General features: G+C 61.2%; 2 protein-coding genes across 3 annotated transcripts in view; both read right to left on the bottom strand.

The window, feature by feature from the left end:
- LOC144992163 (putative helicase mov-10-B.1) overlaps window positions 1-27,563 on the bottom strand; it is a 203,024-nt gene that overhangs the window by 145,714 nt on the left and 29,747 nt on the right. The window lies entirely within an intron of this gene.
- LOC144992165 (uncharacterized) overlaps window positions 13,719-27,563 on the bottom strand; it is a 32,462-nt gene continuing 18,617 nt past the window's right edge. For both annotated transcript variants that reach the window (XM_078947222.1, XM_078947223.1), the window contains 2 exons: window positions 15,629-16,210; window positions 13,719-14,614 (listed from right to left, as the gene is read on the bottom strand). In XM_078947222.1, the coding sequence (XP_078803348.1) occupies window positions 13,778-14,614; window positions 15,629-16,210 (1,419 nt within the window). In that variant the 3' untranslated portion in view covers window positions 13,719-13,777. The remainder of the gene's footprint in view (window positions 14,615-15,628; window positions 16,211-27,563) is intronic.

Below are 27,563 nucleotides of genomic sequence, written 5' to 3' on the forward strand. Positions count from 1 at the left end.
TGGTCCCTTGTACATCCACGAACCAGGCGAAGCCCTTGAACTGTCCTGGATTCGGTTGTGGACAAGTCAGTGCCACCTCACACCCTTTCACATACTTCTTGTCACTGATGCCTTTAGCCTTGTCCGCTTCTTTCGCCTCGCTGCATGGGTAGAACGTGACCAGGGCACTGTAGGCTAACACCGTCAGAAACAGCATCTTTCCGAAAGACCAGGAGCTTCTGGGCGCGTGTGTCTCTCGTAAAGCTGACCGCGTTGGTCGAGAGGACGAGTGTGCCGCGGATCTTCTGGACGACGGTCTTATGGCGTCTGGGCTCGAGCCTTCAAGCGCCGGCCTCCCACTGCCGACAGCCTCCTCTTCGGGGTGTTCCGGGATGGGGGGAAGCATCCCATCAGCACTTCATCTTCACGATCACCAATACCAGCACGGGGCAGGTCACGGTCGACAAAAAGAGAGCCACCGAGGCTGCAGCGGTTCCGCGGACAGCCGCCTTCTCGCACTGCCGCTGCCTTAGTGAACGCTCGTCCGCCTTGGACTCCAGTCTCTTGGCGTAACCCTTGAAGGTGGCGTTCAGCGTCTCGACGGCTCGAGTCACGGACACCCCTCGGTTGAGGAGATCGAGGGCTGCGTTGGCTCGGGCTCGCATCTCGAGGACAGTCGCTCTTTCGTCCTCACCTCTCGCGAGGTGTGCTCCTGAGAGGGTCTGGGGTTCGCCTGCCACCAGTATCTCTCTCGACCTACCCCTCCAGCTCTCTGCCTCGACCCCCTTCGTCAGGGTGTACGAGTTGAAATGGCTGTCGTAGCAGAGTGGCCCGAAACACGCAGACCCGCACACCAATGGACAATCTTGGCTTATGTCGCTGCCACGCTTCACTTGGCACGCGGATAGCGTGTCTCCGTCGACCCGTAGCGAGTCGCACAGGCCTCTCCGGTCGCATCTGGGTTCCCTGTAGCTGGAGCGCGAGTCGTTCACCATGCCCCTGTCCAGCCAGCACGTCCGATTTCCCGAGGACGAGTCCACAAAGGCCATGTACCAGCGGGACAGCAGCACGGGTTCCCACTTTTTTCTCTCGACGTCCAGCGCCAGCCCACCGTGGGTCGAACGAGAGAGGATCGGACGAGCGGCTGTGGGAACGTCCGTGTGAAACTCTGAGGGCGATCCGGGCGCGCAGCCCGTCATGTCGGCCCTCATCAGGCCCTGCGCGCAAACCGCCAGTCTCTCTCGAGCCCCGACCAATGCAAAGGTGACGGCGTTCAGCTGCGCCGAGAGCAGCAGGGCTCCGCTCCTCCACGCGTTCATCCTCGCAGCGAAGGCGCTACCGCTCAGCTGAGAATCGTCGTCGTTCTCGTAGTCTCCCTCGCGCTTTTTCTGAAATTTTTCCTCTGTGGCCTTGGCGGCCGCCCGGGCCTCTTCTATCAAAGACCTGTGGTAGCCCATCACGTCCACCGTCGCCGACGGCTGACTTCCCGAGTCGAGGTCCGAGCCCAGGTGCGCGTCGGCCAGAGCCTCGAGGTCCTTGAAGGCCGCCTGCAGCTCCCTCGCTGTCCGATACTGGCTGCGGACGGATGTGGACAAGGCGACGTCCGCGTCCCGCCAGCTACCAGAGCCGCAGAGGACGTCGCAGCCCAGCCGCTCGCCGTCGTCGGGCAGGCCTTGGCAAGAGACTTTGGCGCACTCCGGATAGTCCGAGGGAACGAAGAAAGTCAGATTTGAATTGAGGTAGAACTGGTACGAGAGGAACGTCTGACTGTCTCCCGGTCGCAGTATCTTCCACCTCCCGGGTCTGAGTATGACCCTTGGATCTCGAGGCGCAGAGGGCCCGCTTTCCTCCGAGCGAGTCGCCTCGGGACCCGGAGTCACGCGAAACAGAGTCAGGGCGACCGTAGAGAGAAGGCACGCAGCCCTTGTCGGTCGTTTCATTTCAGTTTCCTGTACCTGGGAGTCCGAGACCGAGAGCAGACTGCGCAAAGGGCCCCCATCGCGGCGGCATTGATTAATACGGAGACAGCCACCGCAGTCAAGCACAACGCGTAGGAGCGCTCCATTGCCAGGGCTCGACGCTCGGACACGACGCTTTCCAGTGCGTCGTTCTTTCGAGCCCGCCTCTCGAGCAGCGAAGCTTCGGAGCCCAGGCTCGCCAGACTTTGGTTGGCTTGTCGAAGGCAGTCCAGGAGCTGGGAGAGAGGGGAGCTCGCCTCGCCGCAGTGGCGCAGCGCGAGCGACTCGTAGGCCAGCAGGGCGAGAGCTCGGGCTTCCTGGGCGTAGTCCCTCGACGCGGAGCGGACCCGCTCTCCGGGCCTCGTGAAAAACCCTGGGAAGCTCTGCGGGCCGTCCCCGGGCCCCTCTGAGCCGAAGGAGAAGGGCCGCAAATTGCAAGGAACTGCGGCACGCACGGCTCCGTGGTCCGCTCGTAACAGGATCCTGAGCAGGATGTCGTCTCCGTAGTCGACCGCGATCCGCGCCGCCACGGGGTACCCCGTCGCTCCCTCTGGCCAGTCTCCTTCCGCAGAGTCGGCCAGTTCCAGGCACGAACCGCTTTGCTCGCCAAAGCACTCGAGTAGCAGACTCAGCTGGTCGCGTGCCCTCCAGGGCCAGGAGACGGCTGGTCGTGTCCTTTCCGAAGCCCCATCGCCCGACAGCCACTCTTCCTCTCGCCTCGTGAGAACCGGTGGAGGTAACCACCGCTTAGAGTCCATCAGTTTTCGGAGACAGGCCTTGGTCACTGGCTTTGTTGCCGAGGGCACGGACAGTTCCAATTTCACTCTCGTTCGAGCCTCGCGTACTCGTCGGGAGCAGCATTCAAGCTCGCCGTGGTCGCCCTGCGGTCTTCGATGGCAAAGCGGGCTCTCCATGCTCCGCGCTCTCGAGACCTGCGTCCGGAGTCTGGCGTGCCCCTGCCGTTTGGCCTCGTGAACGTAGATCCTGTCCGCCTCGACGAACGCCACGAGTTTCCCTCCCGAGGTCAGTTTCACAACCTGCGCCCCGACAGGCACGGACTCTGCGATCTCTGCCTGCTCTCGCAGCAGCTGGGCGCCGCCACCCTTCAGAGGATCACCGATGTTCATGCGAGAGGATAGGCCCAGTCTCAAGCCGGGAACACCCGGGATCGTCACGAAGCCTTTGGCCAGCGGAGCGTTCTCTGCAGCTCGCTGAAAAAATATCCCGCTCTGTAGCTTGTATAGGCCGTCGACCTCGACGTGGGACGAGCCCCCGTCGTCGAACGAGGAGCTCCTCGTGTACCTGTAGTGCAGGGTGCCGGAGCGTCGGGTGGCGGAGTCGATCGCTGTGCTGAGCTCTGCAAACAGCGAACTTCCCTCCGGACGCCCGAACGTGTGGTCCAGGTATCCCAGGGAGTACCGGCTCACCCCCCACCTCGCCATGTCCGAGACGATGTCCCGCAGCTCACCCGCCGAATACATACGATCGGTTGAGCTCTTTTTTCCCATGTGTCTGTTGCGCATCCTCATTGCTGAGCATTTTTCGTCCGGCTCGTAGCGGGCCGTCGGCAGCGTCACAGCGATCCCCGCTCGGTTGTTTGACCTGCGGCTGAGCTCCAGGAAAACGGACGGCCCCGTCAGGCCAAGCGGCGCTTCGCCAGCGATCGACTCGACCGAGTTGTGCTTCTCCGGGGGCCAGCGCCCGGGTTCAGTCCACTTGCAGGGGCCCTCCAGTTTTTCCATCCAGGAATCCAGGTCCAGCAAGGCGCCATGCTGAGCCGCCACCTCCCCGGCTTCCCGCAAGGCCGCTTCGGCCTCCTCGGCCCGACTCGTTTCGAGCCACAGGGCCGGCTTCCCGGGGGTCCGGGATCCTTTCTCTGCGACCTCCGCGGGCCTCAGACCCGTGGGGCACAACGCGTACACGGTGCCTCGCTCTTGACACATGGTGCAGTTCCGCCCGTGGGGCGCCGTGCGCCCACACTCGAGCAGAGGCCGTCTCCCGTGCCTTCGGTGCAGCATCCTCCCGTCCTCCCCGTACAGCGTCCCGATCTCAGAGCACTCGGAGTAAGTTTTGGTGCAAGCGTAGCGCGTCGCGTTATCGTTCTTCGCCGACATGAGGCGCGCGATGGTCTTCCCGGACATTGAGGGCATGACGTCCACGCGTGACCCGTACATGTCGCGCACGACTCCGAAGTAGGCCCCGAACCCGGGTTCACGCGGGTCCGCGTCCAACACGGCGAACTTCAGGTCTGGGCAGCCGCCCAATAACCAATCCAGCACGGCGGCTGTCTCCTCGACTCTCAGGTCTCTGCTCCTGGGCTCGGGTCGAACGAGCCTCACTCCTATCGCGCCTCCCCATCCTTGACGACTCATCTCGCGCAGGGTCTCGTTGGCCCCGGCAGGCACTCTCGGGCCGGTCTCGACCTGCTTCTGTCTCCTTGCGCTCGTTTGTCGTGCGGGGAGACGGAGGTAGGGACCGCCTTGTCGTCCCGCGTCGTTGTGCAGCAGCACGGGTACCTCGAGCAGCATCACGTCACAGCTCTTGACGTCCAGAGGCGCGTTCGGCGAGTCGCGCCTGGGGGCTGGGGCGCCGTCAAACACGGCGCTTGTGGCCTGGCAGAGGCGCTCGGTCTTGCGCGTTGTCGTCCCCCACAGCGTCCTACCCTGTGCTGCGCCGATGGCGAACTGCCGGCCGGACACCTCGAGCGTCCAGTCGTTGCCTCCGAGTCCGTGGTAAGCGTGCCTGAGGCCGATCAGGGCGCACTCGGGCGAGCAGGGGCCCGCGGGGGAGCTGTACCGCAGGAGGTCCTTCGTGCAGTTGCAGCCGGGGCTCTGCTGCTGCTGCGGGTTCGCGACGGTACGCCACTCCAAGAGGGCCACCGCTAAGAGCAGCCGCACTTGCCAACTGGGAAACATGGCCCCCTGTTGTTTTTTTTTTTTTTTTTTAGTTTTCAATGGTTCGCTTTACATGGCCCCCTGTTGTTTTTATTTTATTTTTTTTTAGTTTTCAATTGTTCGCTTTCCGTCGCCGAGGTCGGAGTTCCTCTCGACTAACGGGGGATAAGTTAATTCACCTAACGAGCTCGCAGGCTCGCGGAGCCATGGCGCTGGACCAGGGATTTCCGTCGTCGCGACGCTGTGTGTCGAAACCCAAGACGCTCCTGAGTTTGTTCGACGGGACCGGCAGCATATGCAGGCCTTTCGTTGCCGCCGGGTGGACGGTGCGTAGGCTCGACATGGACGGGAGACACGGGGCTGATATAGTGACGGACGTAAGGCAGTGGGACCCGAGCAGGGACTGGCGGGGGCCCGCGCCCGACGTCGTTTTCGCTGGGCCTCCGTGCGAAAACTACAGCTTGGCCCGGACCAGAGCCTGCACGCCCAGGGACCTGAGACTTGCTGACTCGCTGGTGACCAAGACGCTGGAAATCATAGAACACTTTCATGGACAAAACCCTCGCATGCTGTACTTTGTCGAGAACCCGGATTCCAGCATGCTATGGAGGCGGTGGGTTTCTCACCGGCTGTACGAGGACCCCGGCAAGCACTTTCTCAGCTCCTTTGTCGAGTACATGGACGCGAAAAGGGGCGCCAAGAGCTACAAGTACCTGACTTGGGTCAAGCGCAAAAGCTTCACCTCGGGCTGCAGAGACAGTCGCATCGTCAGGCTGGACTACTGCATGTACGGCACCAAGTACCGAAAGAGGACGAGGCTGATGACCAACAGCCCCTTCGAGGCCTCGCTGTGCAAAAAGAACTGCTCGGGTTTCAGAGAGCGCAAGCACGCGGAAGCGGCTCAGCGGGGACCCTACGACAGGGGCGCTAAGGGCGAGGGGCACTCCCTGGACGAGCTTCACGCCTATCCCGCCCGACTGGCGGACGCGATATTCACACACGTCAGCCGGGCCGAGTGGCGCGTACGACAGGGACTGAGCCCGTCGACTGCCGAGCCCGTCTTGAGACCGGTGAAGCGCCAGAAGAATGTGTGATGTGAATGAGTGGATGAGATATGCTGACATGGTGTATCTTGGGGGCCCATACTGACCGTGCGATCGTGGGTCATTTCAAAAGCTCCAACTAAAAACCAACAGGCTCTGTGTCTCCTGTCTTGAGATGTCTGGGCGATTGTACACATACACTCTTTTGCTTGCTGCTTCAGTTTCTGCTGAGCGTTCCAAATAAAGCTCTGACTAGAAAACAGCACCCTCTGTGATTCTTGTCTAACCTCGTCTGTTTTTATTTTTTTTTATTTTTTGTTCACAGGGTCAATGCATTTGCATCCAAAGTGCAAACCTAGGCGAAATAAAATGTTGACACTCGAAAAACAAGCAAAAAAAAAAAAAAAAGCAACACATATAAGACTCAAATGGGGTTTGGTGCAAACTTTATTATTTCACACATATGTATTGATCCATTTGTAAGACACTGATTTTCAAAGCAGAGAAACAGAACAGAAAAGAAAAAAAAACGGAAAAAAAAGCAGCGGATGTCAAACAACCCCAGTTTCCCCCAGTAAGTCCCTTAAGAGCATCAGTTACAAGCAGGTCTGACCCGTCTTCCTTCCTCAAGCCACAAAACATTTGGCTTTGGTGTGTGAGTCAAAGACCAGGGCACAAAGCTTGGTCCTGGAATGTACCCTTCCGTGAATGGGGCACGGGTAGGTCTCAGACTTTTCGTCGGCTTGCACGTACACCAGCCCCGATCCGGTCGTCCTCAGCGTCACCGGCACGCCCCACTGATCTGACAGTCTCCGAGCCTCGCTTTCTGCCACCGCTCGATCCGGGGCCCCTGGTCGCTCCATTTCGGGACCAGGCCAGATTCTCTCCGCCCCGACTGCGCACTCGAAGCGTGCGCCGAGCGACGTCACGTCGGGAGCGATGGGGTTAGAGGAGAGGCCCACGGAGAGAGCGCAGGGGTCCTCGAAGCGAGGATCCTCTAAGTCTTCTCGAGCGTTGAAGGTGTCCACGTACTCGAAAGCGAAGCCGTCCTTGCTGCAGTTTGGAAGTCTCACGCACTTTCTGCAAGAATACGGAGCTTTGTCGATCGCCGAGCGCCTGCGCGAGCCGGCGTTCGGGTCCTCGGTCCTCAGCCATCCCGACCCGGACACCCTCCGCTCACCGACCGCTCTTCTGAGATCGCACAGCCCGCACTGAGACTGGTCGTCCGGGTATGAGAGCACAGAGTAGCGCAGGGACCTTCTCTCCATCTCTCTCAGCAGCCGCCCGTAAACTTCGATCCCATCGAAGCTGCACAGTTCGACGGGCAGGTACCACAGGATCCTCATGCTGAGCTTAGCCTTGGCCGTGGACACCCTCTGGTACGCTGCGAACTTGCCCAGCGATCGGCACAGTTCCCCCGAAAGCTCGGGGTTTCCCTCGACCTCCGCGCGCTTCACTCCGGCCAGCCCGAGCACAGATTCAGCGGCGACGAGGACGAGGCTCGAGACTACGTTCTGACACAGGCGAGCCTTGGTGGCTCGGTCGGTCCTGTTCGAAAACTTCTCGCTGCATCCCCGGCAGCACTTGAGGTCCAGGTCCAAGTTCAGCCTGCTGACGGGTCTGCCCGGCAGGAAGACCTCGTTGTAACAAGGAGGCGGTCGGTCGCAAGGCGACGAGGAGGATGATCTTGCGATCAGGGTGCTTAGGTGGCCTCTGGAGGTTACGGTGTACCTGCGCGAAACCTTCCCCGTGTCGCGATCAACCGGGTCCTCCATGAGGAGCACAGGGTTTATCGATCCCCAGTGACAGCGCGCGGGCAAGGGACCTAGGGGTCCCGAGGCTCGTTTCAGGCAGTAGTCGACCAGGTCGTTGAAGCGTAGCTCCGCGCCCGTGAACACAGTGAACGCGTAAGGAAAGCCCTTCGGGCCGTCCGTCAGCGTTCCGGACAGATTGTTGAAGGCGGCATAGATCTCCCCGACCCCGTGAGCGATTCCCGGATCGACTGCGGCCACGTCTTCGTCCTCGCCGCTCGCGAGGTCCTCGCCATCATTGCCGCCGACCTCCTCTTCGCGGGAGCTCCCGTTTCCTCCGCTAATAGGGGTCTCCCCCTCAGCCTCTGCGCTCCCGGGCTCTTCGACGTCGAGTTTGTCACCTTCTGTCTCGTCGACAGAGCCGTCCCGAGCCTCGCCCTTTCGGTGGTCCTCCGCAGGGTCCTCGTCTTCTTCGTAGTACCTCCATCGAGAAAACGAAAAGCGGTCCGAACCCACCAGTGGTACACCGTGCAGAGTGACGTGCTCCTCCGCACTACGGTCGAGCAGCCCCCCTGGCGCCACCATGTCCTCCACCTCGGGCGGCCCGGACCGGACCTCGGACGTGTAGTGCAGGCTCAAAGCTCGACGGAACAGGGGGTAATGGTGCGTCACGTCGTACTGCCTGCGGAGCATCTCCTTCACGGAGCGCGCAAACAAGACCTGAAGCCGGGCTCCGAGCCTTGAGTCCTCGCCCTTCTCGTCCTCGGGCTTCTGCGCGTAGCAATTCAGGAAGAGAGAACAGTCCACTCCTTTGGACAGGCACAGTCTCGTGAGCTCGTCCTGGCGCGCCGCGCACTGAAGGACGCCGCGTGCGTCTGTGTGAAAGCGCACATCTCGATCGAGGGCGCAGGCTCTGCCAGAGCACCCGAGCAGGACGAGGTCTACGAGTGCTTGCACGACAATGCTCGCGCAGCTCTCAAAGTTTCGATCCAATATCCTCGCCGAGCATTTGTCTCCGGGGCGCAGGTTCACAGCTTCGGACGACGCGTTCCACACGTTCCACTCATTCTCCTCAGATCCTCTTGTCAGGTAGCAGACGGGTTTGTACACGCGGTCAGGCGAGGGCCTCTGAGTTCCTCCCAGAGGACCAGAGCGCTGCTGCTGCTGCTGCTGCTCTGCCGTGTTCACCCTTCTTTTCGCACGCTTCATCGTGTGACTGACGTTCTGCAAGAGGGTGCGATGTTGCTGATATTCTTTTCCTACTTTTTTTTTTTTCTTCTCTTTCGGTAACAATCCACAAAGTGAAATTCGTCTCAGATTCTCGGGCCCGACGGGGACGAGGCGCAGGGTGAGGCTCGCTCGCGCCTAGAGAACTCGCCTCCGAAGCTCGGTGACCCGTCACAGAACCGAATTTAGGAGGGTGTCTTGTAGAGCGCCCGCCAGCACTCTTATTTTGTGATAACAGCGAGGCCCGTGCTCCCCTGGGCAGCGGCCGCACATGTAGCACCACAGTTTCTCGGACAACGTTACGTATAACCCGTGGGTGAGATGAACTTTCAGAGAAATGTCCGTCCCGGCCGGCACCCACACAGCCTGAGGGTGAGCGATTAGGCCTCTAGTGAACCTGGCTTGGCCCAACTCAATGGCGATGCGCTCAGGTGTGTAGTTTGAAGTCAGGACGGGGCAAGCGCCTCCCGAGACGAAAGCGTGCTGGTTCAGATAGGTCTCGCCTGGCGCCGCAACGACCACGTCCATGCCGCAGGAGAAACATCGACTGTGCCCCGTGGGCTCGGCGGGAGCACGGCCTTGGGCGGCCTGCGAAATACCCGTTTCATCGTTCTCTCTGGGCATTCCCAGCCGTACCATTTCTTGCGCAAAATACGAATTGTCGTCCGGGTGGACGTCTCGGCCTCCATTTGTGCTGTTCAACCACTCGAGCCTGCGCGACATGGAGACGTCAAAGTACGGGTCTAGGCCGATCGGCACGTACACGCCGTCCCTGCGGACGATGTTGCTGTAGACCGTAGGTTCGTCTCCCTGTCGTCGCTCCATCCCCTGGACTAGTTTGACACCTGATGCGAGCCTGGCTGCAAAATGTTTGTGAAACAGAATCCTGGAGCCTTATAAAGAGTCACTTACCTGGCACAGATGTCTGAAGTTGGTGTTACGAAATAAAATGAAAGGAGAGAGAGAGAAAGAAAAAAGCAAAGACAGCAAGAAGTAGGAGCGAGGTGACAGAGAATGAGATAGATAGGGACGGACGAGGAGGACTAGTAAAAGAGTGCCCACTCACGTCGTTGCTGCTGGACAGAAAGTGAGCGAAGGACGAGCCCTTGTACCCGGGATCGAATCTGTACACCCGGTTCTCGGGGCTTCCGTGAACGCTCACGGTCCTCTCGGTCTGAAGGAAGGATGGGAGTCTCTGGAGTTCCTCCATGGCGGCTTCCACCCCTAGCCTCAGTGTGGTGCACATGTGTTTGTTCTGAGCCTGCACCATGACGTTGATGTCCAAGTGCAAGAGCACCGCCGCCAGTATCAGCCTCATCGCCAGGCTCTTGCCGCACTGCCTCGGGGCGAGGCACAGGGTGTACGGGTTGGCGTATCGAGCAAACTCCTTTTCCACTTCGTGCAGGTGGCTGCGCGCCGGGTCCTGGTAATCGTAGCTCTCGGAACCCAGAGGCGCGAGGTTCAGCGTGCTCAGCAGGGCGTGCTTGTGCCTGAAGAGCTCGTCTCCGAACTGTGCCTCGGTGACGCCCAGCACGACTCCTCTCAAGAGCTCCATCTGAAAGGGCTCCATGCGCATGCCGTTCGTTTGGAAATATTCAAACACCCGTTCTACCATGCGCCGAAATCGATACATGAGGCGATCGGAGGCGTCCCCTTCTAGATTTCCAGAGGCCCGTATCTCGCGCACCCTCGCCTTCGCGCCTTCCAAACCCAGCTCGCGAATCAAGACGGCTTGCGCCACTCGGTCTGTCATCAGCCGATTGTATTCCGAGACCCTCTCCCGTTCGGAGCGCCTGCTCTCCTCCTCGACCTGATCCTTGTAGAGCCTGAGCCGTACGCAGTCCACAGCCACAGCCAAAGGCACCGGCGGCCTGGAGCCAGGCACGGGATCGCGCACGATTTCTCTTCGCAACCAAAGGATGTCATCAGGGTCTGGTGACAAAGTTCTCCACGGAGCTCTCGACAGGCCAGGGCGCGCGAGGCGCAATGGCCTAGGTCCACGCGTGAGCTCGCTGCTCGAGGAGAGGGCAGCGGGTGAGGCGCTGTGTCCGGCGGAGCTCATCGCGCACAGTGCCTGGGCTCGCCGAACCCGCGACGCAGAAAGACGTCCCTGCAAGGCCGCCGTGAGCGAGTTCGTGCTGCCGCTCAAAATCCACTTCAGGTACTGCTGGCTCTTCTCCGGGATTCCCGTCAGCGATGCGGCGCGACCGAGAGACGCGTGCCTGCCGGGAGTTTTAACAGATCTCGAAAGAGTTCGCTTCAACCGCGTAATGATGTCGGGAGACGGCGATCCCGAATTCTGCTGCGAGGGAAGGCTCTCGGACGTCTTCGGGATGAAATCTTTCTGGCTCACCACCGACGGAAGGTTGGTCGTCGTCGACTCGCCTTTCGAAGACGCCAAGTTGTCTCTGCTGAGGCACCGCAATCTCACGGACGCCCTGGCTCTCTGGGAAGTGCAGCCCGAGCTGTGCTCCCGGCTCACCGAGGACTCGAGCGCTGCGCACTCAGCCTTGATCGGGCTTTGCGGGGACGCGTGCCGCCTGAGCCGAGGCCGCTTCTACAACCTGTACGCCAGGTACCCTTTGCCCGTGGAGAAGCAAAGAGGCGGCCTCGCTTCCGCACCTCCCCAGAATCGTAAGGCCCCCGTCGAGGAATGCGACGTCTCCGCTCGAGAGATACGTTCTGGTCAGGAGTTGCTCTCGATCCTCGCACCTCTCTACGCCACGTATTTCGCCCTGGTGGAGGGGGACCCGGCTTTGGATGAGCTCTGGCGCAGAGTGGATCTCCTCGGGGCGAGGTGGCTGGTTCGAGAAGAGTTTTCGGAGCTGAGCCTCTCCGTCAGGCTGCGCGACAGTCGGTTCGCGAGATTGGCGTTCGCCTGCGCTTTCTTTCTCTCCGACTGTTGAGCATGGCAGGTCTTTTGGGCGCAGAAACCGCCGCTCATTAACCCTGGACGCTGACCCGCGAAGGCCGCCGTGATCAGCTCTCGCTCCACCGAAGACATGGACCCTCCCAAGTTCGAAGACAAGGAAGAAACGATTAGGTCCATGCTCAGCACCCGCTTTGGCAGCTACCGCGTGGTCTTCAAGCAAGCTGCGTGCGACGTGTGGGTGCGAGGCAGAGATTGCACGGTCCAGTACCAGGTGCGCAAGCGCCCGGACGGGGCCGGGTGGTACGCCTACTCGAAATCCGAGTCCAGAATATTGGGGGAGTCGGCGGAAGACGTGATAAAGCTGTGCGTGAAGGACACGATTTCCGAACAGGACGAACGGGAGGACGAGGTGGTGGGGAAGGAGGACAACGAGGATGAGAACGAGGCGTCGCGGCACGACTACGAAGTGATACGCAAGCTCTTGGAGCGCGAGAAAGACAGCCGGCCCCAGGGAGAGACGATCCCGGACGTCGGGGACTATCGAAGGGCCGGGGGGTGGTTGAACTCGGGGCGGAGATGCGAGGATGGCGACCGATCGACCGAGGACGACGAGAGTGGCGATGAGCGAGACCGCTTGCGGGAAAGCTTTGGCAACCTCAGGCTCGGGGCAACGGATCGTGTGAAAGTCCAGCACCGCCATGCCGCTCGCCCCGTCAGCCCGAGTCTGGCTAACTGGGACCTCGACCCATCCGAAAGACGCTGGCCTGGCTTCCCCCCTCCAGTCCGTCGAGACCTGAAACCCGTGGAGCGCCTCTTCGCCAGGGGAATCCGTTCGATCTATTGTGGTGACGAGGAAGTCACGGATTCGAAAGGTCCATCGGAGTACGACAGCGAAGAGGATGGATACTCGTGGGGCTGCCGAGATAACAAGTCCTGAGCGTCGCAGCAAGCACCCGTACAAGCGCAAGGCAATGGGGCTGAATTTAGAAATTTAGAGTGTGTGTAATAAATTTTTTTTAAATTTTATTTCATTTTCTACCCATTTTCATCGGAACCACTTTACACCTCAGAGCTCCGGTCTATGTTCCGTGGAGATGAACGAGGTCGGACGAGCCTTTCCCGTCTACTTGAGCCCATAAGCAGCATAAGAGCGAAGAGACGAAGCCTCGGTCTTGTCTACTTGTCTGTTTCTGGAGCGTACACTCACACGAAAGCAGTCTGATACAACAAGCCCATCCGCCACTGCAGCAATGTCAACCACTCCAGAACAAGACTTGTACTCCTCGGATGTGACGCGCACCAGGGCATCGTCCTTCACGGTCACAACGGACACTGAATCGTTCACCACGGCCCGCAGTCCCGAAGGAGACGGTGTTGTTCCCGTATTCTCGCCCAGAGAGATGGCCCGCTCGGAGTATGACGGCGATTCGGGCCTTGAGGAGACCGAGGCCGAACCGGACAGCGTCCTTTACCTCCAGCTCTCGTCGAACCCTGGGATCGCAGAGCCGCGGATCGATTTCGAGCCCCCGTCCGATTCATCGGGAAGCGAGATCTACAGCTCCTCCGATGACGATGAGGAAGACAGCAGCATAGAAAATTATGATCGCTACGACCCAGCACTCCGGTGGCACCACCCAGACGTTGTAGACCACATGCGAGGACTGGGCCTGGCCATCGACGAAGAAGGATACTGGTTCGATCCGGGTTCCTTCCCCCTCTTCTCTGAGCCTAAAGGCGTCGTGTTTGAAGACGACGATTGAAGTTCTGCTTGCTGTGTGTGTGTCTGTTCACATTTTCGCTACCATCTTTATCTTATGAGACTCAATAAAGGTTCTGCTATCTGATAACCAGTGTGCTTGGGTTTGTCGAGAGCTCCCGACGCTCGTGCAGTGAAAGGTTTAGGGGGAGCATGGGTTCGAAACCCTAACGCCGGGAGTTTGAAATGGGGGACATAAAATGAAATAAAGAAACGTGACCACCGGCAACAGCAAGCGTTTGAGCCTTTTCCCTTTTCATTTTATTGAGGTGAAACAAAACAAAACACAGCTGCATTTCACGTACAATGAACCTCTCCGCATATTCTCACGGAGCTCTCTCCCCCGTGAATCTCGTCTCTTGTGTGGCAAAGGAGCAGAAACGCGGAGAGCACGTCGTCCCTGGTGTATTCGCCCCCCTTGGACTTTTTGCCTCCGGTGACCACGGTCCCCCCGCCGCCCTTGGCTGACTCCTTGATCGAGACGGCAGCCATTTCCTCCCTCAGTTTGCCCAAGAGCCGCTTCCCGTGCTCTGCGTGCAACCTGTCGGCCAACCTGCTGTCGGGTAGGGAGATGGTGTCTCGGATCTCCAGAGCTCGAGCGGTCGCGTCCGTGGCCAAATTGATACCGCTCCTCGACCTCCTGTACATGTGCACGGCCATGGAGGAGCCGGTTCTCGTGCTGGAGCCGGCGCCCCGAGAGACGCCCAGGGTGGCTTCCACGGCTCTGCCCTTCCCCACAGCCTCGGCCAGCACGGCCCAGCCGAGGGACATGACGCACTCGCAGTAGCCCAGATCGTCCCTCTCTATGGCGGACACGGTGCTGAGCACCATGGCCAGTTTGGTCTTGGCACTGACGTGTTTCCCCAGCATGTACCTGGAGTTGACCTGGGACCACTTGCTGTAAAAGAGAACCCTGAAGCCAGCGCGTGCCAGAGCGTGTTCGAGCAGCTCCTTCAGGTCGGCCAGCGCGTTCACGTAGGTGTTTTGCTCAAACACCACAACCACCGGCACCTCTTTCCAGTGCGCTGAGGGCAAAAGGACTTTGAGCAGCCTGACGTGAGCGCTCAAAAGGGCCGCGTACACCCTGGTGACTTGATCTAGGTCACGTATCTCCAGCTCGTCCAGTGACATGATCTGCAAAGAGACGGGGGAGAAAGCAGGTTTAGGTACTTTGTGGCGAAAAACGAATTGCACATAGGAAACCGCTGGCTGCTCAACACGATCACATTCCGCTTCTTAATCATCATCATCATCGTCATCATTATCATCATCATCATCACTTGTTGCAATATCACCCTTCGAGTAAGACGAAGGTTACGCTTTGTCAACATGTCTTTCTGTCCCGCGTGCCGCAGGGCTCGAAGACAACTCTTGAGCCTCATGCGCATGCCGTGGGAGCTGCTGCTCTCCCGGTACGAGTTCATGGTAGCCCTCGCTTCGTTCCGCCGCAACATGGACCTGTTCGTCGAGATGGACATCGGGCAACTGAGGACGGCGTACAGTCAGGTGGTGTCGTTCTCGCCCGCGAGAATACTGGTGACAGACTCGCTCGTCTCTCATTACGTGCTGAGTTCGAGGAACGAGCACTCGGGGCGAGAAGCTCTGGCTTCGGCCCCGCGCGTCCCTGTGGAGCTTTCGGAGGCAGTGACCCTTGCCCTCGGAAACAGCGTGCCGAGACGTTTTGTGCACGATTGCATGAGCCAGCATGAGTGGCGTGGGCATGAGGAGATGGTTCTCTCTGCCTTCGCCTCTGCAGAGTCTGTGCGCGGCGGGCCCCTTAAGTACCTGGCCCTGGTAAAGGCCAGCTCCCGGAACGTGGCCTCTCTGCACACGGTGGTGGCGCTCGCCATTACGGGCTGGCTGATGGAGCTGTCGGGGCATAGCGCGGGGAGTTGCAAGTGCGGGGTCTGGGAACAGGCCCTGGAGCTCATCTCGTGCTCCGTGCCAGATGCGGAGACCTCCCTCAGCGTGCAGGACGAGAACCGCGTAAGCGCGTACATCTGCACCCTGATGGACGTGAAGCCCGGGCCCGAGGAGCGAGCTCTTCCCGGGCCGGCTCCCGATTACGGGTACGTTTTTAGAGATCTTCTGGTGTCCGGTTTAGGGGGGACAGAGGAGGGAGGCGCCGATCGTGGGCGGGAGACCTACCACTAGCTTGCCTCCAGCGATCTCAACGGCGCAACAAACTCCGGCGCAGGACCTGGAACCTCCCCCGAAGGTTGGGTCCAGACACAAGTAAGCCCTGGTCACGATCGATCGGGCCACATCTTCCAGGGCCCAACAGTTGTTGGACAGGAACCTGTTGATGACGGAAGCCTCGAACGGGACTGTGGTGTCGGTCTTGATGTCTTCGGACGAAGTGCTGCTGCTGCCTGTGACCTCGCTCTCGAAACCCTTGGGTGAGACCATGTTCATGAGCTCCTTGAGCTGCCCGTCCACCGAAATGTGTTGCGGGCAGTAGACGCCGAGGCAGCAGCAGGTGAGCCCCGGATCCCTTTCGTGGTATGCGCATTTGAAACTCTGAGACACCACGTGGTAAGCAGGGCCTCCCCGGTCGTCGCGGATGTCCGCGACCTTGTTCAGCCAAGGCGTGTTGTTGACGTGGCTGGTGATGTGAACCTGTTTCCGTCCTCTGAACGCGATGTTGGGCAGGACGGCCAGAAGCACCTTGGAATTCACGAAGCCTACTTCGTCCACCAGGATGAGGTCGGCGCTCTGTCCCCTGCTCGCCTGTGAAGAGAGGCAATAAAAATTGATAAGGAACAAAGAAAAGGGAAAGGAGAAGAACACAGAGAAAGGAAATACGAAGGGAGAGGAGGAGAATCGAGAGACGCTAAGGGAAATACGAAGGGAGAGGAGGAGAATCGAGAGACGCTAAGGGAAGCGCCGATGGACCGCTGGCCTTCAGAATTAATAGACGATCCGCAGTGGGTGAGCCACTGCGTGGAGGAGGAATGCGCTTTTGACGACCGATACATCCCGGGCTGTTACGTATGCTCAGCGCACCTCAGCAAGCACTCGTGCTCGGGATTCGACTGCGCCCTTGTGCGGGCTATGGCCGCCCGAGTTTCTTACGCCTCGGCGTCGGGGGAATTTTCCTGCCCCGTGGTGGGGCTAGCCGCATTTCGCAGGGAGGACCCTGACTTCAGGGGGCCCTGGTACTCTGGGACGGAGGCGACGGTGGGCTACGGAGCATTGGAAGTTGACCCGCGGACGGGCGGACCTCGCGGAGGTCCGTGGGTCGAAGACCAGTGCGGCGTATCGGCGCGGGTGCTGAAATCCTGCCTGCCGGCCATGATTGCACTTTTCTCCACCATCCTCACGCGGGAATTTGCAGACGAGTACCGGACCGTTGAGCGCGGAGAGGGTCAAGTCCCGTCGCAGCGCTGCCGATGGACCTCTCGAGTGTTCAGGCTCGCGGGCTGTATCGAGTTCCGGACCGTCGGCGAGCGGGTCCGAGCGGACCTAGGAGATCTGGGAACGGTGAGGGACGCCGCTCTCAAAAGCGCAGCCGCCGTGTCCACCCTTTTCTGCTCACCCGAAGCTAGGATCAAGCGCTTCGTGAAGAAAATGGTGAACAAGCAAAGCGACAAGCACTCGAGGAGAGACGGCTTTTACACTCTGGTGATCATGGCCTCTCTTTGCTTCTTCCCTTACTTAAAACTCGCCGTGCTGAGCGAAATGTTCGACAACAGGACCCTGGTGCTCATGTTTTTCGACAAGACCCTCGCCAGGCACAACCAGTGGTCCATGCTCTCTACCAACGTCCACCTGCACGTGAAACGGCCTCAGTTTCAGAGAGCGCTCGCCGACGCCGACCCGGGTAGACTCCTGCCACTGGTCGTGAGGGCCGCCTTGGACGACTACGTTTCTCTATCGGGTCAGAGCAGCGAGCTGAAATGCCTCCCGGCCACAGTAAGGGCCGCGAGCCAGTCCGAGCCTCGCTCGGAGAAAATGGAAACGCGCTCCGATGCCGCTCCCGAGGCAAAAGGGGGATGCCCTCTCCGGCGGGCTTTTACGAGGTCCACAGAGGCAGGGTCGAGGAGAAGAGAATCCGCGTGAGCGACGAGTCGCCCTCGTCGCAGCGATCCAGACAAATCCGCGTGGGATGACGACATGCTACCTTTCGTCCGATGTCTTCGCATCTCACGCTGAACATTGTACCTCGTGGCTGTTGTTTCTCTGCTGTGTTGTACCTACGCTACCTTCAATAAAATCTCCAACGAAAATGTGTCTGATGTGTTGGTTTGCATGCCTTGCCATCTTTTCTACCCCTTCATCCCCCCTTAAGAAAAGAACGGAAAAAAAACAAAACAGCGCTTGTTCAAATTCAGGTTTGGTGTATCGGCTTTATTTTCCCAACCATGTCACCCCAATGATACAAAGAAACGATGAAACGAAAGACAACGAAACAAAAAACAAAACAAAACAACAAACATAGAACCAGCAACTCGCACACGTTCCACAGCAGCACAAAGACACAGGAGGGCCTTAGACATCCCCATATCTCTTCTCTTTCAGTTTCCTCCCTTTCTTTCGCTTGGAGCACAGAGGTCTCTTCCATTCCACCCCTTTGCGCCTCGCGCGTTTCGCCTCTCTCGTCTCCACGTGGCCGGACGCGTCCTGCTCCCGTAGGGCCGCGCTCTCCAGAGGCAGCTCTAAGAATCGCAGAGCACGATCCGATTTGAGCTTCTGCAGCGCCTCCCTCTTCCACTGGAGGTTGACCAGGGCGGTCAACGGCGCGTGTCCGAATCGCACCAAAGCGTCGTACGAGCTTTCTGGGTTGGCCCTCGCCAGCCTATCGGCGAAAAATCTCACAAACGCGATCTCGCATCGCAAGCAGTTCCGCGATGCGCTCGAAGGGCACGTGGGCTGAGGCCACGGGTTGGGCCGAGTCCGATCCTCTTTGTCCTCTCGCAGACAGCCTGAATCCAACGTGGTCGTCATCAAACACGTAGATCCCGTCCCGAGACAGTTCCTCGGGCGAGTCTCCCATGAGCACGTATCCATGAGGAAGCTTGCGCAGTGTGCAGTACGATGTGATGTGAGCGAACAGCCAGACCAGAGAAGCGATCTTTCTGTTATAGGACGTGGGTCTTGTCGTGTGTTTTAGCTGTCTGTCCACTCCCTCGCTCAAAGTCGCTCCGATCAGCGGAACCTTCGCTACCCGAGACACGCTCCTCACCAGGCTCCACGAGGTCTCCACCGACAGCCCCGACGCCACCAGGTGCTTGAACAGAACGATCCTCTCGGCCGTCCCGTTGTACCTGTCCGTGTATCTGCGGACAGGGTCCAGCGAGGCCATGCACACGTATGAGAGCAGTTTGTCATTGGTACCCGTTGAGGCAACGGAGGCCAAAGAGAGCTTGAGCTGCTCCACCTCGAGGCCCGCTCGCGTGCGATAGTCCTCCCTCGCCGGGTCGGGGCAACGCGTCGCCAGGAGCCTGGCCCTTTCTCGGCTCCTGTTCAGCGAACCGTAAAAGCGGTGCAGCCAGCGCACGGGATGGGTGCTCAGGTACCTCGGGGCTTCCAGCTCCTCCAGCGTGCGCACGTACGATCGGAGCTGATGAACCACTTCTTTCCCTAGGGCTATCTGTTTGTCCATCTCGTCCCGCCGCTTGATCGACTCCAGCTGCTCGAGGAACCTCACGGACCTCGGGCCACCACCCGTACCTTCCGCGGGCCGCTCCGTCCCGGGAAACGCGCCTCCGCTCGGCCTGGCCCCGGCCACCTCCCCGAAGCCTTCGCTGTTGCCCAAGTCCAGCGCGGCCGACGCGGCAGAGTCCGGGTCGACGGGGGGCTCCGCGCCCTCGTGCCTCAGCGTGAAGTGGCAGCAGGAAAACATTCTCCTGGTTTCTTCCCAAGTGTCCAGGGTAATGTCGGTTTCGAAATAGCACTCAGGGCACTCCTTGGTGTCTGCGACCAGCCTCGGAATCATTGGGTAGCGCAGCACCAACGCGAAAAAGTCCCTGAGAGAGTCCAGCGCGAGCAACGACTCTTCGGTCGAGATTGTGCCGAACTCCCTGCTCAGCCTCGCGTACACCTCCAGGGCTTCGGAGAACGTGAGGGGTTGGCCCGGCCGCCTGGCGATGGCTTCTCCTTCTTCTATGCCTCGCACCGCGAGCCACAGGGTGAACTCGTTCACTCGCTCTCCGCCCGGGTCCGCTGGGGTCGAGGCGGCCGTGCGGGGCTCGGAGAAAGTCCTCGCGAATTCTAGCAGCGTTGCGTCCGCGTGGCCCAGCAGGCGCGCCGCACAGGCTCTGTCGTACAGCTCGGCCACGGACCTCCGAGCCGTCACGGCTCTCGCTTCATCTCTGGAGCCATCAGGGCTTCCAGGGCGCCCGGAACCAGCGCGTTCGCGACGAGCCGGTGACCTTGCCACTCGGCCAGACAAACCATGAGTCCTATCCATCGCGGGTCCCCCGAACACGACGGGTGCTTCACGTCTGACCTGAGCCCCGCCTGAGGCCAGAGGGTTGTTAGTTGAGCGAACGTGGCCGCTCCGCTCTCTGAGAGGAACCGCCTGGGTTCGCCGTAGACGGGTCGCGCCCCGTAGCTCGACGAGGACGGCGATGCGGCCAACTCGCGGTCCAATCTCTCGGGCAGTTCTTCGAACTCGTAGGCCCCTGCCTTCGTCACGATCACGCAACGGGAGAGCTCTCGGGCGCGCTTCAGCATCTCCCCTCTGCCTCCGCGCACCACCAGCGTGACACCGAACAGTCCCGGGGGCGCGTCCGTCGATAGCACGTTGCCCAGCGCCAGAGCGCAAAGGACCAGGTCCAAGATCTTATCCCCCGCCGGGTCTGCCGATCCGTGCTCAAACACTGGCCTGAGGCCGCAGCCGAACGTCAAAACGGTGTGAACGTGATACGTCAGGGGTGAAAACGAACAGGGTCTGTAATAGCGTACGAGCTTGCCTCTTTCCGTCAGATCGAAATGCCTTTTCCAGGCCGGGTTGGGAGCGGGTGCGAAAAAAACGTGGCCCTCCACGGCAGGGACGTCTGGAACCAATTCGATTTCCAGTCGAGAGTTCAACGTGAGGATACTCGAAAGGCCTCTCTCTCGAAAGTCGCACTTTACTCTCAGGGGCGCGGGCGTTGGTACCGCAGGGTCTCCTTCTTCTCCTTCATCCACAGCTACCCCTTCTAGATCTTGGTCTTCTTCTTCTTCTTCTTCATCCTCCTCCTCTTCTACCCGTTCGTCTTCATCGTTTTCAGCTCTCTCGGTCTGCACCTGTGCATTTCCCGCCTCTGCATTGAGCGTCAGGGAGGCAGCTCGGCGCCTCATCTCGACGAGCGACGCCTTTGTGTCCACCGAATGCCAAAACCTGTCTCGCTTGAGCACGAGTCGACCGTCTGGGCTCCTCTGCCATCTCGGAGGGCTCGAACGTAGACGGGGAAGCCATTCGCAAGGTCCTCGAGCTGGCGCTTCAAGCGGCGCTTCGGTTCCCGACTCCCACCTGAACTTCAGCTCGGCCACCTTTGAGCAAAACGATCCTGGCTGTCTCTTTGACCACGGCGAGGGGTCCTTCCAGGTCTCGGGGCCTCGTATCCCCCCAGGCACTCCGTTCATTTCGCAGAAGGCCATGAGCGAATCTTTGTTGCGCATTCGCAGAGTCTCCTGCTGCTCCTCCGATGGTTCGGCGTCCTCGGGTGCGCTGACGAGCACGTGCAGGCCGGGATCGCCCCGTATCGCTGCGGCCCTTAGGGTCCTGGGCTCGGAATGCAGCACCAAGTTGCCAGAGTGTCTCACCGGTATGACCCCTTTGGACCTTTCGACCAGAAGCGCGATAGCATCGTCCTCCCGCGGGCCGTCCGGACGTGACACCAGGTACCCCGTCCTTCTGCTCCTCAGCACGTCCAAGTCCCTCGGCAGCGCGTGGGTCCAGCGACAGGCGAAAGTCTGCGAGTCTGCCTCCGGGGTGTACACAGTTACGGCGCGACTCCTGAAGGGGCCCGTGGCTCCTGCGAACCAAGCCACCGCGCGCTGCAGGTAACCGTACAGACCGCGTCTCGAGCATCTGATCTCCAGCTCTGCGTGAGTGTTCCCCGAGAGCATGGCTCTCGCGAGCGAGTCGGCGAACTCTCCGGCCGAGCTCACCTCGGCCCGAAAGCTCCAGCTCTCGAGCTCCTCTTCGCCGTCGGCCTCCGGCTCGCGGCCGTCGTCCTCGGGAACCGGCTTCGCGTACCACCTTCCGGGCTCCGCTATTTCGATCAGGCTGGAGATGGGCATGCGAGATTCGCGCTGAAACCGACTGGTGCCTCTATTCGTGACGACGCAGAGGCCTCTGGTCCACCTTCTTTCCGAGGGGCACGTCAAAACGCGCGATCGCAGCACGTCGAACCCTCTCCACTCTCTTGGGTTCAGGGCCCTGGCGTGCCCGTCTGCCATCTCCACACGCCCGAGGCCCTCGCCGGGGCGGCCGTGGTGCGTGAACTCCTCCGGCGGAGCCCCGCAGAGCCATCTGACGATCTCGACCCCTGCGCCCTCCGGGCCCGCGGACCTGGAGCTCCGGGACACCGGGTAGTCTCGCTCCCAGTCGCTCGGGCGCGAGGTCTCGGCCGGGACTTTGGCAAAAGTCCACAGAGCGTCCTTCAGTCTTTCCCAGGAGCTCTCGCTCGTGGCGTAGCCCTCCAACGGATCCCTGCGCCCCCGACGCATGAACATCTTGTCGATGGCGGACGCTTTGTCCAGGCACTTGATGCGTGCCCTGGCCTCGAGCGGCTCGGGAGCAGGCCACGCGGGGTCTTCGTTCGTCAGCGCGTCGGTCCGGAACAGCGAACAGTTCTCCGCGACCACGGCCACGGACTCCAGCCTCTGAACCAATGGGCCTTTGCCCCTCAGGTAGAACAGGGGAGACTCAGAAGCGAACGCCACCGTGTGCCCGTCTATCACGGACATGCCGGGGCGTCTGGCGGACGCCGTCGACTCGGGTCTCGAGGCCCCTTCGCTCGCCAGCCTAAGAAAGCTCCAGTCCCCCAGGCTCGTCGAAACTCTGCCCGGGAAGGTCTCGACCCTCTCGAACACCAGCGCGGGTCCCAGCGTCTCAGAGTACGCCCTCAGGAGGAGGTCTTCCTCATCCCCCCGAGGCAGCAGCTCGCTCCCGGGGCAGAGCTCGGAAGCGCTCAGGGGTCTGGGCTCGCAGCACCTGGCCAGGAGCGGAGCCAGCCTGTGGTCCCGGGAGCAGAGGAAGGCTCCGATTGTGTTGACCCTGAGGCTGCGCGAGTGGCGGACCTCTGCGTCCGTTCCCCTGGTCCAGGCAGACGCACCCCTGTGCCTGCTCAGCGTGAACAGCTTGCAGGCCGGGTGGCAGGTCAGTCTGCAGCTCTCGGCCAGGTGGCCCAGGAGAGCGTGCGCCGGGGGCAGAAGGCCCTGTCCGTGCAGGACGAACTCGTAGTCGAGCATCACGTCACCCCGGCTCATCTCTGGCACGCAAGGGTGCACGGCTCTGTAGAAGCGAGTCAGGCAGGCGCTCACGTCAAAGTCCTTCTCTGCCCCCCTCGTCGCCAGGACTCTCGCGCAGTGGCCCAGCATCACAGCCTCATCCAGGCAGGCTTCGTACGCAGAGCCGCACTCTCCGGGGCACCTGTCGGCCCTGTCCAGCGCGAAGCGCTTAGGGCGCGCGTTCGCCGCCAGGTTCAGGTTGTATTCACGCAGGGGATGGGAGAGGGCGTCCTCCGAGACGCTCCCGCTCGACTCCTTCTCGGCCCTCGCCACCTCGACCGTGGGGAAGAACTCTCCGTCCCCGATGGCGCTGTGGCACTGTCGGTCCGCCGCCGGCGACCTGAGCCACGAACGCGTGTGTGGGGGCTCTCCTCCACACGGGCCTCGAGCGAAAGGCTCGTCTACGGCCAGCTCCAGCTCGCAACGCCCGGCCGTCCGGCGGGAAGATCTGAAAATGCGCGACAGCCTGCGCTCCTCGTAACCCCTGGCCTGATCGCTGCGCACGGCCCGTTCCAGGCTGGACGCGGCGTCTGCTGTGAGCGGGAAGCGCTCCAGTTCGTGGCCGGAGCGGCTCCAGATACGTTCCCTCCCTGTCTCCGGGGCGTAATTCAGCTGAAAGTAGCAGTCGGGCGGCGGGATAGTCGAGGAGGCGGCGATCTCGCGCAAGTCCTCGGTGAGCCTCGTGCAACGGGCGCCACCTGATGCGCGGGAGCCCGGGCGCACGCCCTGCGTGTCGGGAATCTTCAGGAGGGCCCTGTGACGGCCGCGTCTCGAGTGAAACACCCCGCAGACCCTCAGTATGTTCAAGTCGGCGGGCCCCAGCGTGCGTATGCCTATCGTGACCCACTTGAAACGAGAGCTCGGCCCGAGCCCCCTCCCGAAAAGGACGATGTGGCCCGTGGTCCTCTCGCAGATCGACGGAGAATCCACGCGGGCCGGCGGATCTGCCTCTTTGATGCCCCTGGCGTCCGAGAGCGGCGCCCTGCTCGGGGTGCCCCGCAGCAGAGCCAGGTCCCCATCCAAATCCTCGTGCATCGGGCGCTCGGGCGACTCGGACGGCCCAAGACTCGCTAGGCGAGGACAGGTGCCAGGTACGTGCTCTGACACGATCTGCTTGAGCTTCGACAGAATGGAGCAGTCGCTCGCCTCGAAGCGAATGCTGCTTTCCCTGGAACCTCGTTCGAAGCCCGCGTTTTCCATGCGTAGGTAAGAAAGGACCAGTGCCCGCGCCTCTGTCCACTCCAAGGGCCCCGAGAACCATAGGCTCGTCGGTACGTCTGGGCCCGCCAGCTTCGCGAAGACTTCCAGCGCGTACAGCACTGCCGCGCAGCTCGCGCCGTCGAGCTGAGGAGGAGCGATCACGTCCATGCCCCCGGGGATCAGACACACGGCCCGATCGAAGAGGTACGCCTCTGACCTGAAGCCCTGCGGCATGACACCGCTGTACCGAGGGGTCCTGTAGACACGCAACGTGGGCGTCCTGCTTGCAGACGGTGATCTAGAGTTCCCTCGGACGACCTTCGGCGAGGATATCAGCAGGCGGGGCGCCCCTGGCGCGCCTGTCTCGATCTCCAGCACAGAGTGCCCGCTGGGAAACCATTCGGTGAGCCGTCCGCTCGGGCCTTCCGCAGCTGTCCTCGTCCTCAATCTGCTCTCGCTTTTGCTTTCGGCCTCCCGGGTTTCCCGTGCTGTCGTCTTCCCGCCTCTGCTCACACCTGCAATGTCCTGGCGGCCCGTGCCCCTTCTGGCGTTCGGACTCGACTTGGGCACGATCACCAGAGCATCCCTGAGAAGGTGCCTCAGCACGGCGACGTGGTCGTTCTCGGCGAGCACCGAGAACGCCAGTGGCGTGGAGATCACCTCCCTCAGAGCCGCAAGGCCGGAGAATGCGCCGTGGCGACTTTCCGCCGTTCCGTCCAGTTCCCGTAGAAATCCCTGCCTCCCGCTGGCGCCGGGGCCTAGCGCGGGCCCCGGGAACCAAGGATCTTTCGGCTCCAGTTCCCTCAGGTCGAACGCGCGGTCGCCTTCTCCGGGTAGCACGCACCGCAGGGCGAACCGCGTCCCCAGCCCGCAGTCGCCCAAGGCAAGGGCGCAGAGCGTGCGGACAACCTCCTCGCGGCAGTCGGGCGAGAAGACGAGGCAAACGCGAGCCTTCCAAGAAGACACCACCTGGTAGAGCGACAGGCCATCTGAAGCGTAGATGATACCCGGGACGACCTCGGCTCCGCTCACGTCCCTCTCCTCGACCTCGTAGCCCACGCTCGTTTCTGGCCACCAGTGGGAAGAGCCGCCCGATTCGATCTCTGAGCGCTTCGAGATCACCAAAGCGGGCTCGGCCCCACCGCCTGCGAGCGCCCTGAAGGCCACGTCCGAGAACACAGACAGGGTCTCCCTGAACACGGCGAACGCGCTGTCTGCGGGCCGCAGCCTCCTGGGAGGACGGGGCTCCGCGAATCGCTGGATGCTCAGCAGTCTTCCATCCTCGTCGGCGGTGATCAGCGCACCGTCACCCAGCCTCGCAGCGTAGAGCGACGAAGCGTTCGAGATGCTCAGGGGGCTAGGCCGCAGGCGCCGCCGACGTTCCCGCTCGTACGCGTCGCGGCACCTCGACCGGTAGCCCTCGAGCCACTGCGGATGGAGGCGGGCTCGCAGGTTTCGGCCCCGCGTCCCAAACAGGTAGGCCAGCTCGTCTTCCGAGAGTTCTGCCTTGCCGGCGCGGAGGCATGCGTACACGTAGCGGATGTACTTATCACACATGCGGACGGGGGGCCCCGAACGGCCTCCTCCCGAAATTTTCGGAGGCGAACGGGCTTCGAGGGAGCTGCTCTCGAACACTTCTACCCCATGGACACGGGCGCGGCCCCATCTTTCTGCTCCGCGTGGAGCCGGGCCGCCGGACATGCTGGCGGATCGCAGCGCACGACGCTGTTCCAGGCCGTGGAGTCTGCGTTTCGGAGGTATGAGGAAAGGGCTGCCGCTTGGAGGAAGATCGAACGAACGGAGCGTGAGACTAGCGGAGGGGAGCGCAGAGAGAGCAGAACCGGATGGTCCGCACCGGAGGAGGTCGAAATGAACACAGAGGACGAGTCGTTCGATCTGGATTCTCCGTCCGAGAGGTCCTTAGTGAACTTGAGGCGCTGCGAAAGCGAAGAGAGCATGTCTGTGCTCTCTCAAGGAAGCGAAGGCGAACCCGAGGGCGAACCCGGGGACGAACGCGAATACAGCATTTCCTGGGTACCCGTGAGACGGGAAAGACGCTGGCGCGAAGACTCTCTGAGCGACGGACGCCTCGGTCCGGGAGATCCTCCGTGCGGGCCCGCCCGGTGCCTCAAGTGCGAAGCCTACGACGCCCACTGCAAGTCCGCTGCTGAGAGCTACAGAAGGACCTTGGGCTGCTACACGAAAACGGTGTCCGAGCTCATGTTGGGCTTCAGGACCGTGCTGGAGAGGTATCCCGAGCTCAGGGTCGACACGGGCGACGAACGCCTGCACTTCATGGTTCAGGCCGCGCTGGGCCGTAACAACCTGGTCCGAGAAATGGTCCGCCTCTCTGCGAGGAGGACTCACGAGCGCGCGCTCGGGGAATCCAGGCGGGGAGAGTCCTGTCGAGAGTCCTGTCGAGAGTCTGCGGCGGCGGCGACCGTGTGCGAAGCGCTGAACTCCTGCTACACGGACGGCGAGGCGCTGCGGATGATCCTGGAGCGCTACACCGACCTGTACGTGAGGTACATGGAGGTGTGGAGGGGGATGTGCGCCAAGATTTCCAGGGATGTCACGCCACTGGAGTTTGTGGAAATCGTGCGGGACAGGCCCGGGGTGAGCCACGGTGAGCCGTGGAGCGAGGCGAGAGCGTATGTGGGTCGCTTGCTCGTCAAGGCATCTTCGCTGGTGCCCAGGCGCGTCGGGGACGAGTGCGCCCGGACGCTCAGGATGCTGGACCTCGAACTGTCCAGAGCCAGACCTCAGAGCTCAGAGGGTCGGGACAGGGTCCTCATAGGGCACGTGGAGAACGTGCGCGAGCGTCTCGACGAGGCGGGCTCCGGCATGTGGAGCTGGGATTTTCACTCGAACGATGCCTACTTTGACATCAGGAGCGACCTGGCGGTTCTCGAGAGCCTAATCGGCATCGGCGACATCTCCGTCAAGAGCCTGCTTTACGAGAGATCCCTGCTGATCTCTCAGTTGAGAAAGGTCGTGAGGAACGAAGGTTCTCTGGAGCTCAGCCTGAGCAGGGCACGCGGCGAGCTCGCGGAGGCCCGAGCGTCGATACGCCAGCTCGAGGCCGCCAGCTCCTACTCCGCGTTCTGAAGGTGCGCGTACGGGGGTGGGACGGGACGCGGTAAGATACTTAACGCGGAGGGCGACGGGCCGAACTCGCCATCCCCCTCACCATGGACGTCGACTGCGATTACTTGACGATCGGCGGTGTCGACGCTGAACCTGACGGTCTGATTGACTCTTGTCCGCATTGCTCCTCCGCGCGCTCCCTGCGCAGGGCATTGGTGTACCAGCCAGCGCACCAGGAATCTGACGGGGTCCCGGCTTCCATTTCGGTCAGGCCGGTCACTTTCGAGGAGGCTTCTTCCGGCAGCATGGTCCCCTACGTGCTTTCGCATGAGACAAGGGACGGTCGCGGCAT

This window comes from Oryzias latipes, chromosome 5 (genome assembly GCF_053564925.1).
Source record: "Oryzias latipes strain Hd-rR chromosome 5, Olatipes_Hd-rR_3.1".
In the NCBI taxonomy this organism is placed as follows: Eukaryota; Metazoa; Chordata; class Actinopteri; order Beloniformes; family Adrianichthyidae; genus Oryzias; species Oryzias latipes.